The 18,323-nt window shown below is 34.9% G+C and overlaps 1 protein-coding gene across 1 annotated transcript; it reads left to right on the forward strand.

The window, feature by feature from the left end:
- Nucleotides 1–12,425: 12,425 nt before the first annotated feature.
- LOC100719239 (olfactory receptor 4D5) lies at nucleotides 12,426–13,370 on the forward strand. The gene has a single exon (XM_003472631.2). It carries the CDS (start codon nucleotides 12,426–12,428, stop codon nucleotides 13,368–13,370), a length of 945 nt encoding a protein of 314 aa, XP_003472679.2.
- The last annotated feature ends 4,953 nt before the right edge of the window (nucleotides 13,371–18,323 follow it).

Raw genomic sequence — 18,323 nt, forward strand, 5'->3', positions numbered from 1 at the left:
CCAAGTGTAGAGGTCCTGAGATGAAGGAAAAATACATTCCTCAGTCATCCAAGCTGGGGAAACTTTTCCCTTTGGCATTATATCTGAGACACTTACCACATTTTAAATTTATTATAAATTTTTATTTTGTTCACAATTACGCAAACTAAGAAAATGTACATCTTAAGTAATTTCATTATTATAATTTCTAGTAGTCTGTTTTATACAACATACTCTGAGATTAGCTGATCACTAAATTAGGTAAAATAGAAAATTCACACATGATGTACAGAATGATACTTTAAAATGTATGTTAGAGAAATCCCCTCTGTTCTGGTTAAAAACCTAAAATCTGCCATGATACTTCACCTGATAAGGTATATTGCTATGAAACTCTATTTTGAGCATGATGAACTTGAATGAGTTCTCTCTGTCTTATTTAGTATTACCTGTAGTAGTAAATTGCTTAAACCCACACAGAAGTTAGGAAAGTGTCACGTCTTTTTTCTATATCTTGGATTATTTAATATTTAAAGTGTCTCAGTGAGATTGAGGGTACATTCGTATTTCATTTCACATACAGGAACACTAAATTTGAGAGAGATTGAACAAATTTCCAAATGCCAAATATATTTTAATGCAAAGTCAGAACTAGAATTTAGATTATCAGCCACAAGTTTTGCCTATATTACAGTTTGTGTTTAGCATACGAAGACACTGACAGAGAAAATTATGTGGCACCGTATCACTGCTACACCACTGTCCTTGAAGGTCACCGAGATAGAGCTTGAGATTTTTTCATTGCTCTAAGAACTTTCTGTGGTGATGGAAATACTTTATGTCTACACTGATCATATTGTTTGAACAATGTTTCATACCCATTCCTTGTACTCTGAACACCTACTATGATGATAACAATATGCAATATGTTAATTTTTGTTACTCTGCCCTTAGCCTGTTTTGAAACTGTTTTATTGTTATTTTTTCTCTTTAAAATGTAAAACCACATTAACTTCTCACCACGTAGTATGTTCAAATAAATTTGACATGTGTAACATAAAAACTTTCTTATTTTTGAATTTAATTTATAATTTCCTATTATAAATTGACAAGTTATAGTTGTATGTGTATATGGGATAAAAGTGATATATATGTAGCATATATGACATAAAATTGTTATAGTCATAGTGGACATGCACATGCAGTGGACACCACCCAACTTATTCCTCCTGTCTAACTGAAATTTTGTAATCTGTGGCCAACCTATCTCTATTCTTCCCTCTCCATAGCTTCTGGTAATCATCTTTCTGTTCTATGAGTTCACAGGTATTAATCCCACAGATAAGTGAGGACATAAGATATTTGTGCCTGGCTTATTTCACTTAACAAAATGTCCTTGTTGTAAATGGCAGAACCTTCTGTGGAGGGCAGGATAGTATTTCATAGCGAATTCCTGCCACATTTGCCTTACCATTCACCCATTGATGAGCACGAAGGTTGCGTTTGTAACTTGGCTGTTATGAGTAATGCTGAAGTGAACATGGAAGTGTAGTTACCTCGCTAACACACTGACTTCAAATCCTTCGGATATCAGTATCCAGAAATGAGATTGTTTGATCACAGGGTAATTCTGTTTTGTTTGATGGAAGTTATACACACAGTTTTCCATATGGTTGTGCTAGCTTGCATTCTCACCAACAGTGTGTAAGTGTTCCTTTTTCTTTTACATTTTCACAAATGCTTCTCTTTTGCCCTTTGGATTATAGCCATTCTGACAGGTATGAGGTGACATCTCACTGTGACTTTAATTTGTTATTCTCTAAGGATTAGTAATGTTGGACATTTTTATATATATGTTGATGATTTGAATGTCTTCATTTCAGAAATTGCTATTCACAACTTTCTCCTTTTAAAAAATCAAGTCATTTATTTTTTTCTATTGAATTGTCAAGATATTTATACCTTATGATAGTTTGCAAATATATCCCTCTGTTTTGTGAGTTTTCTTTCTATTCTGGCTCTTGTATTCTTTGCAGTACAGGATCTTTTTAGTTTGATGCAATCTTCTTGGTCTATTTTTGCTTTTGTTTCCTGAACTTTTGGCATCAAGTCCAAAAATCACTGACTAGATAACTGTCATGTGGTTTTTTCTCTAGGTTTTCTTCCAGGGGCTCCACAGAGATTGGTCCTGAATGTAAATGTTTCTTCCATTTTGAGTTGATTTTTGTATATGGTATGAAATAAGGATTCAGTTTCATTCTTCTGGATATGGATACCCAGTTTTTCTAATACCCTATTGAAGAGACTGTCCTTTTTAAATTCTGTGTTCTCAGATGTGGCTATGGTTTACTGCATTGGTCAGCACAAGCTTAAATTATTCTCATTGGAGCTAAAGAGTTTCATAAAGTTGAATTTAAAAAAAAGATTTTTAGTAATTTTATCCATTTTTCCTAACTCCTACCTTGTTCTGATATTTAATTCTTTATTTTTCAATGTCTTAATTTTTATTCAGGTATCACTGAAATATATTTAAGGTAAAAAAATATAATAGCACAGTTTTATAGAATGGGTGCTCAGTTTGTTGGATGCAATATCACCTTTATACCAAGCCAATAGGACAGCTAGGCAGCCCCTCTCTGACCATTTCCTTTCATGAGGCAAGATGACGGCATGGCCACATAAAATGCCCATCTGGAGTCTCCCATCCCCACCAACTTTCTCAAATGACCCTGAGCTCATTTCCAGTGTCTTCTGCAGAGCTGCTTCTCAATGGCTGAATGGTGATGGGTTTGACTCTTTCTATGGCTGAGAGGTAGCCAAGGAGTAACTGATGTCTTCTGAATGGCAGTGTACCTGGAAGGAAAGAAAAAAGGAAGACAAAATTCTTTCTTTCCTTTTATGCTTCAGGGCAGACCTCTAGGTGACCAAGAATTCGACAAGCTTAGTCTTCTGCGTATTATTTGTCCAGTGAGCAAGAGAGTATTTCATTTAGCAGTTTTTATTAGTTTGAGTTGTAGCTCTAAACTGTAAGGACTTGTATGTTAATGTTGATCTTCATTTGCACTTTTGCTTTGCAAATATCAGGCCTGATTAGATGACTGAATGACTGAATTGGTGGATGCCTTTGAGTGCTTCCTTTAATAATTTGCTAATCGGCTGCATGACTCAGCACACAGGTGAAGATGCAAGACCTACTGTGGGTGTGGTGATGGGGGGTTCACAGGAAGAGATTATGCCTACAAACTGCGTGTGGTCAATAACCAACACCAGAATTCTATGCATTCATTCAGTAAGTATATTTTTGATTTATTACATATCTAGTGCATTTAATATTCTGGTTTGGAAAAATAAATGAGATACAATCTATGTTTGAGATCTTATGAGCTGGTAGGAGAAACAAATGATTCAGTGATTCAATGGAGAATGAAGCTACATACATTTATCACATTATAAAAAGCAAGGGACATTTGTCATTCTTCCATCAGTTGAAAGAGTTCCTATTATAAATTTTGTAGGCAGTTGGAGAGAGGGGTTGTGAAATATGTGAAATATACAGTGTCATCAAAAATACTGTGAATGTAAAAATTTTTTAAAAATTACCACTGTAAAAGACACATTGTCATTAATCCCTCTCAGTGTATTTGCCTTTACTTTTAACACTTACCTCATATTTCTTGTCACTTTATGAAACAGTCCTGGAGGTCACATATTATGAATGTCTTTAATTGCTCTATTGTGGCTGCCTTGATATCCTGAGTAGATTCAAAATGTTTAACTTTCTTAGCCATAATGACCTTAAGGAAGAGTATTTGTTTTATATCTCATTTAACTTTAAATGTTTAATACATCTGGAATTTAAATTTTATATACAGAATTTGCAGATCAAAAATTATTTTTTCTAAAAACAGGTTTGTTAGAAATTCTTCTTTCAGTAATCTACTAATTTAAGGCACTCTTTTTATCCAATGTTAAACTGTTAAATATAGTATGTGTGCATGTATCTATTCTGTTCCACTTGTACTTTTTATACTTACAATACAACATGTTCTTTTCTGTAAATATACTGTATTTTAAATATGTGGCAATTTAAGATCCACTTAATTTTTTAAAATATTCTTGGCTTTTAGCTTATTTCTGACTTGAAAGCGTTTAGAAAGATTCTTTAAAGTTGCTATTCAACATTGTAGCTGATATATTATTGGAGTTAAAAAATTATAGAACTGTTGAACTTTGTCAAAAGTTCTTTCTGCAGTTGTAAGGTGTTTCTGTCTTTGATTCTTTGTTTCGTTAATGTGTTGTACTACATTAATTTGTCCATGCTGAGTGCATTTTGGAGCTAAATCCCACATGATCATGGTGTATGGTCTTTTTAATATTCTGTTGAATTTTGTTGGATAAAATTTTATTGAGGATTTTTGAATTTCTATTAGTCATTAATGTCAGATGTTCTGTGGTTTTCCTGCAGAGTCTTTGTGTCATTTTGGTATCAAAATAATTCTGGCTTCATACAATAAGTTTGTAAGTTTTCTTCCCTTTATTTTTTTGGTACTGGGATTTGAACTCATGACCTCACACTTTGCCAGTTAGATGCTTGTGCTGCTGAGTTTTATCCCTGGCCCTTTTTTCTATTTTTTTGCAGTTCTTTAAGAATGACTAATGTTAATTCTTTGAACACTTTGTAGAATTCATCAGTGATATAGGCTGGTTGGAAATTTTTTTGGTGGAAGAGTTTTGATTGCTGTTTCATCCTCCTTATTTGCACATTTATTTAGTGTGGTATTTCCATAAATGTGTATACTGGGCACTGTTTAAATCCAACTACTCTTAATTACCCCTTTTCCATTTGTCCTTTTCTATATTAGCAGTACATCATTTTCATTGCTGTAAATATATTATACTGTTGCACTTCTGGCAATGTAAGATCCACTCTCCCCACTTCCTGATACCTAGTAACCACTATTATAGTTTCAGTTCTGCATTTTTAGTTTTCATATATGAAAGAGAACATGCAGTAATTGTCCTTCTGTGTCAGGTTTATTTCACTTGACACAATGTCCCTTTGTTTACCTCTGGCTGTTTTTCAGTTTTGATTTTTTTAATTAGTATATGTTTGAAGTGATCAGATCAGATCAGATTCCTCCTGTGCAGATGGTACATGTGTACCACATACTTCAATCCTTTTGTCTTCCCCTTCCTCTCTTCTCTCTCTGCTTCACTCTGTTGCTTGGACTCCTTCCCATGTACATTTCCTTTTATCTATATTTTACTTTGATCCTTATGTATAGTTTGGGGTGAGCTTAAAGTCTGTGTGTCTGATTTATTTCACTTAACATTATGATCTCAAGGTGCACCATTTTCTGACAAACCACTCAAATTTATCCATTTTTTGTGGCAAAGCAGTACTCTATTTTGTATAAATAGCACACTTTCCTGATTCATTCATCTGCTGATGGACATTTTTGAGATTTAGCTACCATGACTTATGTTGGTATAAACATAGCTATGTAGGAATCACTGTAAGGTGACACCTTTAATGCTTTCAAGAAGGTACCTGCAAGAGGAACAGATGGATCAAATGAAAACTCTAGTTTTAGTTTTTTCAGGAATTTTTATACTGATTTCTACAGTGGTTGCACTAGTTTATATTCTCACCAACAGTGTAAAAGGTACTTTTCCCCCCATAGCTTTATCATCATTTGTTATTTGATTCTTGACAATGGGCTTTTTTTTCTGAAATGTGATGGAATATGTGTTATTTTAATTTACATTTCTCTAATTTCCAGAGATGTTGAACATTTTTCATGTATTTAGTAGTTATTCGTACTTCTTCTGAGAAATGTCTATTTCAGTTGGCATTTTTTTGATTTGGTCTTTTATTTTTGGGAGTTTAAATTTTGCCATTTTTATATATTCTAGATATTAGTCTTCTGTCTGAGGAATAGTTGAAAATTTTTCCTTGCCATCCTGAAGGTTGTCTGTTTACTCTGCTCACTCCTTGGCTATATAGAAGCTTTTTTTTAAAAAAAAAAAACTAGATACGATCTATTTGTTGATCTTTGTTATTATTTCTTGTGCAGTTGTGGTTCTCTTCAGAAAGTCCTTACCTATACACATGTTTTTAAGAATTTTACTTATTTTATCCTCCAGAAAATATCCTTCTGTTTTAACATTTAAACATTTCATCCATTAAGTTCTTTATTCTTTTGTCTTTCTGGGCTTCACTGATGTCGAGATTTATAATTTTGTTCGATGACTTTGTCCCTTTTCTCTCACATATTCCTTCTTTCATTTCCTACTGCTCATAGGATAGTTTCTTGACTTGATTTTCTGTGTTTCTTATAGAAATTTTTATCATGGCTGTCAATTTTTTATGTTCAAACGTTCTTTGTTGGTAGTTGATTGATGGTTTTCATACCATTTTGTTCTTCATTTATAGAAATTATTTCTTTTAGAGTCTATCTGAGAACATTATGCTGTTTTCTTAGTGCATATTGATTATATAATGAGTTTTGTTCTGGCATTTTCATACTTGCATATAACATACCTTGATCATGTCTACCCCCTGGTACACATTTTAAAATTTCCCTTTATTTTCTGTATTATCTCTGTTTCCTTGAAATTTACTTGAAAGCCTTGTTATTTTGCTGTCTTACTGGAGGTTTCCTGAAGTGTGTTAACATACTGAGAGAGACTTTGGAAAGCTGATTAGAAACTGAGTGTGGATAGGGTTGCTCTCTGATAAGCTTTGCTTTCCAGTAAGATCATTATTATGCTTAAGAAATATCCCAAACATCAACAAATAGAATTTTTCTTTTTATTAAGCACTCCATTTTTATCAGTGGAGTGAGCAGGGGAGATGTAGGTAGTAATTTGAAGCCTATCTTCTGCCCCAAGATTCTTACAATCTCAGACCTACCCTGTACCTTCTGGACAATCATGGATGAACAGGTTCAGGTGTTTCATGTACAACTATTGTGAACTAGCTGTAGAGTGGGATACTATGGAAATACAGTAAGGACTTTAGATTCTTCCTAAACAATAATACCTCTAAAATAAAAGGTTTAATGTACAAATGCTATCCAAATTTATAATAATATACTCAAGAAAATAATTTGTGTATTGCATTCTTTTTTTTAAATCTTTTTGAGACTATGAAGTTCAGGCTGTCCTTGGGCTTGCTTTGTAGCCCAGGCTGGTCTCAAACTTGCAGTGATTGTCCTGCCTCAGCCTCCAGAGTCCTGGGATTAAAAGAGTGTGCCACCATACCCAGCTGTTGTGTATTACATTTAAATGATCTCATGGTTCACCAAAAGAAAAATCTAATGTCTTATTTATGACTGAGCTTAATTCGATATTTGGATTTTTTGGCCAGATCGTAAGTCATATTATTCTGATTCTCTGTCCCAATTTTCTTTTTATAATTGGGGTGGCAATAGTGTCTATCTCTTAAGTAATAAGAGATGAATAAATTTATTATATACAGTTTAGTAACTTCCTAAGAAATATTTATGTTCATTACTTAATTATATTTATTATTATTATGCATGTTCTTACAAAGTTGTATTATCACTGTAGTTATTTTTGACATTTTTATTGTCTTTGGGCAGTGTTTTGTAGTTTTCTTTGTTGTGTTCCTACAAGTGTTAAGGTAAATTTATTCTTGAGCATTATTGAGTAATAACTTTAAAAATATCAATATTTTCTTCTAGTATCTAGACTATTAAATAACCTTTTCTTACAAAAATCACCTATTCACCATGTTTTTATAGGATCCTGCTAAATTTATTGAATTATCCTAATGCTTCTTTTTCTTCTTTAACAATTTACCCGTGCACAATTATGTTGTTTGCAAATAGAAACAATTTGGCTTTTCTTTCCATATGTCTTCTGTTTCTTTGATATTCACTAAAAGATGCCATGATTTCTTTGTTCCTGAATAGGAATATTGTATGTTTCATCACTAAGTATAAGATCAACGTTAGTTTGCTTGTAATAACTTTTATTAGATTGAGAAAATGGTTTTCCAGGCTGAGGCGTAGTGTGATTGCCACAAGTTCGAGGCCAACCTGGGATACAAAGTGAGTTCAGGAGCAGCCTGAACTATATATAGTGAGACTTTGTCTCAACCTCTACTCCACCAATAAAAGAGAATATGATTTTCTGTTCTTAACTATTATGAGTGAATGTTGAATCTTATCAAATGCTTTTTCCCTCTATTAATTAAAATGATCAACTTTCCCTTTTCTTCACTGTTTACATTTTGTGTTAACCCTTTATGAGTTAAATCTGACTTTATCATGATATACTATCATATATATGCCACACAGATGTCATATATCAAGGTTGCTATTATTAATGTGATATGACTACTGATGTTGTAATTACCTGGATGAAGTAGTTTCTGACCAGTTTTCCACCTGGAAACTTACTATTTTCTTCATATCTTCCATATTACAGTGTTGGAAAGAAACATTATAATTTATACTTAAGAAATGAGCACTGGCTTCTTCTCTTTGGAGACTATCTCAATTATTTGAAGTTCTTGGGCGAAGGAGATTTGACCATGTTCCTCCGTTTATTTGTGATTCAATCATTTCTATATTCTTTATCTATTAAAGAACACTTCAGTGTTTGCATTATTGGTTATTGAAATAGTTCTCTGGTAACTACGATAGTGCAGAAGTTTCTTCAACAGAATGATTTTGTTTCTTTTGGATATAGTACCCAGGGGTGGTATTGCTGGGTCAATGGTATTTCTATTTGCAATTTTTTGAGGAATATTCAGACTGTCTTCTGTAATAACTGTACTAACTTTACATTCTTACCAGCAAAGCAAAAGGTTTCCCTTTTCTCCATGTCTTTGAGGAATTTGTTACCCATACTTTCTTTGGTAACAGTCATTCTTACTGGAGGGAGGTTGATATTTCACAGTGGTTTTGATTTGCATTTTCCAAATAATTAGAGATGGCAGACATTTTTCTGTGTCTTTTGGCCATTGGTATATTTTTTTTTTTTTGAGAAATGTCTGTTTATCCTATTGACCATTTTTCATTTGTCTTTTTTTGCTGTTGTGTTTGGAGTTTCTTATACATTATATATTTTCCTCAGCTCTCTTCCATGATCCTCCTGTGCCATGCTATTCTGCTTTGGAGTCAATCAAAGATGGACTAAAATCCCTACAAACTGAGTAAAACAAAACAAAATAAAACAAAAAGCCAACCAGCCAAACAAAAATTAAATACAAAATAAACAAAAACAAAGCAAAACCCCCCTCAAAAAACACAGAAACCCCTTCTCACCTTGAAGATGTGAGTTTCTGGTATTTATATTCCATCAATGAAAGAAGTAACTAAGAAAGATTTTAGTATTAGATAAAGGAAGTCATTGTTGTGATGTTACCTGACCATATGGTTCAGAAGTCTTTGGAATAAATTCATGGAAGGAATTTGGAAAGATTTGGAGACGCTGGCTTGAGAAGCAGCTCTAAAATTCTGTGAGCCCAGCATGATGAGAAATTCTGACTGGAACTGAGATCAGAATGCTAACATTAATGTATCCAGTAAAGACAAGGCTCAAGAGATTTCAGTTTTGAAGAAAGAGCCCATTGGTATTTGCACTCCAGACTGTACATTATGATCTGGTGAAAAGCTTGTGCACATTGTGCTCTTGCCCTTCGACTGTGAGAAACCAAGATTAAGAGTAGGGGACTAATTAATCAGGCATAGGAAATTTCAGACCAATATTCAGGCTGTAGCATAGATACTAATTGCTTATATTACCCAGATTTACACAGAGAAATTAAAATCAGACAGCAAGGTAAATGATTTTAAAAGTTTTGCATTTCACTAGTAAGGAAGCTCCTATAAAATCTAGGCCTGTAAAGTTGAAGAGCTTATTTTCTGAAAAGATTAGTATTAAAAAATCAAAGTACTTTACTCTAGGATAATGAAGGATGACTTGTAAGGACGGTGGCAGGAAAATGAAGGACCACACTCTTCACAGAATCACAGATAGAAAAGTGAAAGAGCTCCAGGGTACCCTGCTTGAGAAATACTGTTTAGGAAATTGGTTTCCTAGGATGCTGTTCATAGTGCTCAACCATTTAGATATTTGCAGGCCCTAGTAGCTACAGCTGGAGCTGGTTGTAGACCTAAACATCATCTATATGCTGCTGCTTTTACAGGAACGAAGAATGCAGTAGCTGTGGGATTAGGGAGGCTTCCATCTAGATTTCAAAAGAAGGCCTAGGAGGCCAGGCAGTGTGCCTCTGAGCGGACAGTATGTGAAGCTCTGAGAGTGAAGCTGAAGGTGCAGCAGAGATTACAGAAAGTATGAGAAGCCAGGAACATGGTACAGCTGAGGCAAGTCACAGGTGTAGGCTAAGCCAGCCGAAGAGAGAAAACCGTAAGTGCTACCACCAACAGCAGTGCCATAGGGGTGGGCTGCCAAAGCTCTTTGAAATTCATGTGTTGTTCCTACAACTTCTCTGGGTTCTGAACATGAAACGATTGAATGTTTGCCTTGCTGGGATTCAGTCTTTCATGAGTGCCATTGCTTTCTATTAGTTTATTCCTCCCTTTTAGAATGAGAATAATCTTTTTGAAATTTACAAATGCTCAAAGATAAGGTTTTTTTGGAGTATCAGAGGAAATTTTGCACTCAGAATTTTCTTTTTTAACTTTAAAGAGATTAAAAGAAATCCTGTACTATCTTTTTATTTTCCACAACTGCGTGCTTGCAAGGTAGGCACTTATGCCATTGAGCTAAATCCCTGGCTAAAGTTAACTAATGACAGTAATTTTTTTGGGGGGTATGGGGGATTGAACTCATGAGCTTGTGCTTGCCAAGCAGGTGCTTGTGCTGCTGAGCTAACTCCCCAGCCCAATCCTATACTATCTTTTAAAACACTGTGAACATTTCCTGTTAGTTTTAAGTTTCCAAATGTTGAGGTAACTCTTCATTTAGGTGATGATTTTAAAATTTCAGTATTTGTAGCCTATACTGCTTCACTAGACAGTAAAATTGGAGAAAAACAAAATAATAAAAATGGTATAGGATTTCAAAACAAGATGATAGAAAATTAACAATGGTCACTGTATTGCATATTGTTATCTTTGAAATAGTTGCTTGCATTACAAGATACAGGCATGCATAACAGATCAAGCAATATAATCACTTACAGTTTCTTTCCGTGAACTAATGGACTTAGTACAATTATCTTAGCTATCATATATAATATGATAGCTAAGATTATATATATATATATATATATATATATTTCCCTGCTTCCTTTTCTCTTTTTCCCATCCCAGTTGTTCTATCCTTTTGAGCAGTTTCTTTTCTTTCCTTTTTATAGTATCTATTGTACCTTTTGGATCTTATTTACTCTTTCAGTTTCTTACACCAAGGAGACAATATGATGTTTATACATGTGAGTCTGAAGAGATGCTGGGTACTGTTAGGATTTTAGCAACTCTGTGAGACACACTAAGTTTATTTTGCTTAAAAAGATGCTCATGAGTCTTAGGGTGCAGTTACAGAAAGTTACGGTTTATAACTAAATGTCCCACAAGAGCCTCATATGCATAAGTGGAGCTTTCAGGATTGGATTATGGGGGCTTATAGCTGATTTGCTGTCAGTAGGTAGGTCTGGTCAGAAGAGGTGGATCCCTTGAGGTGTGACCCACAAGGATTTATCTTCCTTCCTGGTTCCTCCTTTGAGACACACTCCACTTTCTCTATGGTCTGGCCATGGAGCAGCATCTCCTCTATGATGGACCTGTACCATGCTGTCCTGCCTTGGAGCCAACCCATTTAGGACTGAAACTTCTACAAAGTGTGAGCCAAAATAAACTTCTCTTCCCTTAATTTAAGGGTATCAGGTATTTTGACCCAGTGACAAAGAAAATGACTAAGATGAGTGTAAAGGGAAACTTGCTGTGTATTTTTTATCCCATGAAAATATATCTAAGTGTGGAGGCTCATCAGGTTTTCTAAATCAAAACCACATGCTGGATAAAATATTAAAATCAGGAGATGGTGAGGATATTTTGTTTAATTTTGTGTCACAGATGAGGAAAATTAGTCTTAGAGAACTTCACAGAGGATTACTAAAACTAGTTAGTGGCAGAATTGAAATTCATTTTCACCTTAGCAATATTTTCTTTATATGTTAGTTCTTGAAGGCTGGTTATTTCTGATTTTCATAAATCTGAAATATCTCTGCTACCCTGACTTTCATGTCTCTGGTGTTTATCACATCAGTGTATGACATTCACGTGCTTTGTCATTTGTAGAAGTATTTGAAAACATTCTTGTATAGTAAATGAATAGAAGAATATCCCCAGAATGAGAAGAAGAAATTATTTTTGATAGCTTTGCAGAAGACTTGCTAAATATTTCCAATTTCTTGGCAGGTTCATTCACTAGGTCACACCTAGTAGCTGATGAATCCAGCAAATCATTCCCAGGTGACAGCACTTGTCCTACTGGGACTCTCTCAGGTATGGGAGCTTCGCTTGCTCTTCTTCATTATCTTCTCAGCTGTGTATCTCATGACAATAATTGGAAACCTTCTTATTGTGGTCATAGTGTTCTTTGATACACGTCTGCACACAACCATGTATTTTCTATTAGGCAATCTCTCTTTCTTGGACTTTTCCTACTCTTCTGTCACTGCACCTCGGATGCTGGTTGACTTGCTGTCAGGTAATTGCATCATTTCCTTTGGCGCCTGCCTGACTCAGCTTTTCTTTTTCCACTTCATCGGAGGCATCAAGATCTTCCTGCTGACGGTCATGGCCTATGATCGCTATGTTGCCATTTCCCAGCCCCTGCGCTATACACTCATCATGAATCAGACAGTCTGTGGGCTCTTCATGGTAGCGTCCTGGGTGGGAGGCTTCCTTCACTCCATTGTACAGGTTGCACTGACTGTCCAGCTGCCATTCTGTGGGCCTAACAAACTGGACAACTTTTACTGTGATGTGCCCCAGCTCATCAAATTGGCGTGCACTGATACTTTCGTCTTAGAGGTTCTGATGGTGTCAAACAATGGCTTGGTCACCCTGATGTGTTTTCTGGTGTTGCTGGGATCCTACACTGCACTGCTAGTGATGCTCCGAAGCAACTCACAGGAAGGTCGCAACAAGGCCCTGTCCACTTGTGCCTCTCACATTGCTGTGGTGACCTTAATCTTTGTGCCTTGCATCTACATTTATGCAAGGCCTTTTCGGACATTTCCTATGGACAAGGTAGTCTCTGTGCTGTACACAATGATCACTCCAGTGCTGAATCCTGCCATTTATACCCTGAGAAACAAAGAAGTGATCATGGCTATGAAGAAGTTGTGGAAGAGGCAGAAGGATTTGATTGGTCTCCCAAGGCATTGACACCAGGATAGCAGAGGCAGGGGTCTGAGAATCTAAGAAGTGCTTCAGCATTCCAGTGTACTTGAGAAGACCGACTTAGTAGACACAATTCCTTGTTCATTGCTTCTTTATTGTTTTGAGACATAGTCAATTTCCAGCAACCTGTGATTTTGGCCAATCTAGAAGATGGAGAAGATTATCCAAAATGACTCCCCAGTGTCTTCTAGAGGAAAAGAATCAAGTTTAGAAAAGAAGTGCCATCTGCCTCAGAGAGCACTTTCCTAAATCACCGTGACATTGGCCTCCTAAAAAAGTTCCAGCTACTGTAGCACCAAGGTGGTAAAGCTGATGTCTCTTTTCTGGCATTACTTCTTGGACATAGAGTATATTTTTAGAGGTCAAAACATTTTAAAACCTTTTAGAGATGGGGGATCAGGAGGTTAAAATAACTGTAGGGCCCTAAGTGCTATTTTAGACTAGCTGAATGTTTGTCAATGAAAAAGAAAATTATTCTGGGCAAGTTTCTTTCTGATAGTTTCTTACGGGCATTTTTGTTGCTGTCACTATCATGGTAATGGTTATCACCATTGCCATCAAATCATCATCAACACCATCATCAACATCATTGTCATCATCATCGTCATTGTCATCATCATCAGGACTTATATAGTATTTGGTAAGAATTTATTATCTGTCAAATACTCTATCAAGTAATTTATATTCACTATTTACTGTAATACAGCATTTTTATGGAATAGTTATCTGCATTTCAAAAGATGGATCATTTACAAATTAGAGGCATTTAGTAACTTAAGACCCCTAAGGTCTATGTAACTTTGAAGTTCAAGTTCCAGAAGGCTTCTCCAAAACATCTGATATCTCTTTGTGAATTTATGTCAGTCAGACTTACATCATGGATAGACTTGGCATTTTAAATTGGACTAAATCAAATGTGGTTGGGAAAAATAAATTAGGTATCAGAATATGGGGAGTTGAGTCATAGAGAACTGGACATATGAAGAATGTGAAATTGAGGAAGATGGATTGGAGAATGAAAGGGGAATTTTCTTGATAGGACTGACATTCAGAAGACAGTATGTGTGAATGGTTTTTCCCTACTTTTTGTTCAAAATCTATGTTTTAAATTCAGTTGTCTTTTAGGCTAGCAGAGCCATAACTGACTGCTTTAATACAATTTCATTCTCTGGTTCTTAAATACAGAATGGTATTAGAAAATTCATAAGTACCTTGAGCAGCTTTGATTTAGTTTAAGAAGGATGGAAAAATGGTCATGGTCTTTTCTCATAGCATTTCTCTATTCTTCCCTAACATCTTAATTTTGCCTGCATGTAGATTCCTATATATCCTATAGCCAAGTTAAATAACCTTCTCTAAAGAAGTCTGAAATTTTTTGACTTCTACAAGTGTACTCTGTGTCCAGGGTGTGACATTGGAAAAGAGACATCAGCTTTACCACCTCTGTGCTACAGTAGTTTGAGCTTTCTTCATGAGGCCAGTGTCATGCTGATCTAGGAGGGTGCTCTCTGAGGCAAATGGATCTCCTGTGCTTCACTTGATGCTTTTTCTCTTTTCCTGGGACTCACATCTTTCATCCTACCTGCATACTTAGGAGTCTGCTTAAGACAAATCAAAGAAAGATTTTGGTTACTTAATTTACTAATTAAACAGTGATCATACCTATGGATGTGAGATAGGGAGAACATGATATTCTAATAAATGAGTATGTCATCTTAGAATTGTGCCATTGCCTATTACTTATACTTTAGCAAGTAACTTAGCATAAGCACAGTTGCTTCCCACAATAGCCAATTATGAAGAAATGTTTAGGATATAAGACCTAGGACATGGGTTAAACTACAGAGAGAAAATACATGGGGTTAGAGAAAAGGAAGTTGGGCTGTTAAAAGAGAATTCATAACAATATTAATACTTCAGCTTAGAGAGTGTACGTTAGTGGAAAAGCTTTTAGAGCCACAAGAGCCAAGTGAGAGTTCTCATCATATAGAATTTAGTTGCAAGAATTCAGTTTTTTCCATTTAACTTATAGTAGGACCACATATTTACTTATGTAAATCATATGTATTTTATTTTAATAATTGATAGGATTTTGTTTATAAGGGTCACTTCACTGAACTGTATGGAAATTAGCTAAATTTTAAGCAAATATAGTAGTACATTATTTCTATGCATAAAATCATATAGTCCTTTTAAGTAAATAGTTATTTTATTTAGAAAACATCTCAATTCTAAGGATTTTTTCTCCCTTACCCTCTGTGCTGATATGTTTTGTGAACTCACAACTGAAGTGAAAATACTTCTACCTCTTAGCAATCTGCTGACCTTTGATGGTAAAGTCTCTGCTGGCATAGACTGAAGTTTGGTTTCTCTCCATTCTGGGCTCTCTTTTTGACTTAGTCTCACCTAAGTTTTGGTTTGGTTTATAGAACCCTGATTTATCTCTTGGACATTTTCCATTAATTCCCTGGCCAAATTTTCATCCCACAAGGCTCAATCATCTCATCCTTGACCCATTGGTTCAGACTGCATCTGAATCTTGCTTTGGGGTCATATAGGATCATGGGTTCCATCCACATCTCTTAGAAAGTGAGGGTGGCCATCCTCTCCTCTACCATATTAATTTTGTTAGATGACTTTAATTTTACTACATGCCCACTTGTATTTTGAACAGCCTGTGGGGCTAGTTCATCTAAGATGCCTCATTATGGAGCACAAAGAGGACTCCTGACTTCAGTATTACCCTCAGTGTATCCCCAGAGGCAGCAAAAGATCAAGATCCAGACACACTGAATCATTGACCTCTCCTGCCTCTCCTCTGTACAATTTTATTTCCCTCTTTTTCTATCTGTTTTACCAGGATCTTGTTTAGGTAAAAATATCTACATTCCAGTAAGTTTTTCAGGATTAATACTTGATGTGTTACAGAACATTTAAAGGAAATAGGAAAATCTTTCTCATCTAAAAATCAACTTTTCATGGCCACAATCGTGACAGGACATTGTAAGATTCAAAAGAGATAGACATCTTTTTTGTTCCTATTTACGCTTTGTCTTTGTCTATGTTTCTTTTTCTGTGCTTCATGATGAAATTTTTGGAGTAGAAGGCTTAATGCATGTATTGTATAAGATGATGATTTAAATACTTTGGTTCATTCTTTGGAAAATATTTTCCCTGAACTACCAAATAGCTCTTGTAGACTATAAAGCTGAGGTGTCTTGTTGAAATGGTAGAAGTTCTGGAAAACCTCATAGAGATGATGAAGAATTAAGTCATTCTTTCATTGTTAGTGCAGATCTGAATAAAGAATTTCAGAACCTCTTGTAGCTTGGAATAAAATTTGTGAGCCTCAGGAATCTAAAGAAATTTATAATTATAAAAATGATAAATTATAAAGCTTCTTGATAGTGGTGTGTCTATCTTTTCTTTCTTCTGGAAGGAAATGCAGTTTTTCAAGATTACCCGATTTAACTGGTAGAGCAAAATTGGAAAAGCAATGGCCAAATAATTGTCACTTTCCTCTTCTTGTTTCCTATAAAAATCATTATTTATTGTTTTCCTAAAAAGAGATAAATGTGGATCATGTTTCTCAGTGGGTACCGACTAGATGGAATTTAGGACTGCAGACTCATCTGGAAGCAGGCAATTTGTCCATCCCTTTTGGAGCAAAGTAACAGCTTCAATGTCCAGGGTCTCTCCTGATTGTTCAAATGTCTTGGCTGAGGCATTTGAGATTTACTGGTATTTCTTATAGTATGCAACAGTGCTTCCCTACTATGCCACAATTGTGTGTATTTCTCATATATATTGTTAGATACTGCATCATTTTGTATGTCATCTCTGAGTCATTTATCTATAATTAAATTAAATGACTTTTGCTGTCAGAATCTATTAATGGAGCATGTTTGAGAAGACCTAGTTATGATCTACAGTTCTTTTAAAGTCATAAAAACATTATAGATTGCTGGAGCCATAAAGAAGTTCTACTACCAAATGTTGAATTCCAGAGATAGATTTAAGTGCTCCAAAAAACAGCCGGAAATCCTATGCTGTTTTGTATCTATAAAAATTGTTTGGAGATAAAAGTTATAGATTTTATGAGGTAGGATTGAATCCAGGGCCTTTGCATTGAGCTAAACCCCCCCCCTTTTAATTTTCCATTTAAATTTTGAGACAAGGTCTGCCTAAATTGCTGAAGTTGGCCAGGCTGAGTTCAATCTTGTGGTCCTTTTGCCTCAGCCTCTGAGAGTGTTGAAGTTGTAGGTATGCAACACTAAGCCTAGCTTTAACTATGTTTCAGTAAAGTTGCTTTTATCTGGTCCTGCATTTCTTTCTTTCCTTTTTTTTATAAAGGATTTTATTTAAAGAGAAAACAAAACAGAAAAAAGGGTGGAAGTAAAACAGAATTTCAAAAAAACAGAAGTAAGAAATCAATAGTTGATAGATTACATATTGTCATCTTAGAAGTCACTGTTCAAATTATAAAATTAAAGCATACAAAGTGGACATTTAAACAGACTGCAAACAGTTCTGTTCAATGATCCAACAAAAACTTAGTAATATGATTATTTGTTTTACACACTTAAACATACATGTGGTTATATCCTTTAGAGCACTTTCTTTTCTTCCCTTTTTTATAATAACAATTACGCATTTTAGATTTTATTACTTCTACAGTTCTTATTATTTTACTTGAAGAGAATAAACCAAATGTGACAAAGAAAAAGGGAGTCAGTTAAAACAATAATAGACATAGTATATGATGTAAAAACAAAATACAAGATGACCAACAATGGCTACTATAATGCCTCTTGCTATCTTCAAAATAATTGCCAATATCTTAAAGAGGGTAAGATTAAACATAACAAAACAGAACAAAACAGATCATAAGGAAACAATTTTAAGAAACACTGATTTCAAAGCAAGTCCACTGGAGAT

Source organism: Cavia porcellus, unplaced genomic scaffold (assembly GCF_034190915.1).
Source record: "Cavia porcellus strain 051 isolate PalLab524CR breed Dunkin Hartley unplaced genomic scaffold, mCavPor4.1 scaffold_9, whole genome shotgun sequence".
Classification (NCBI taxonomy): Eukaryota; Metazoa; Chordata; class Mammalia; order Rodentia; family Caviidae; genus Cavia; species Cavia porcellus.

Excerpts from the sequence above, each read along its gene's own strand:
- LOC100719239 (XM_003472631.2), top strand. The coding sequence starts at position 12,426 with ATGAATCCAGCAAATCATTCCCAGGTGACAGCACTTGTCCTACTGGGA.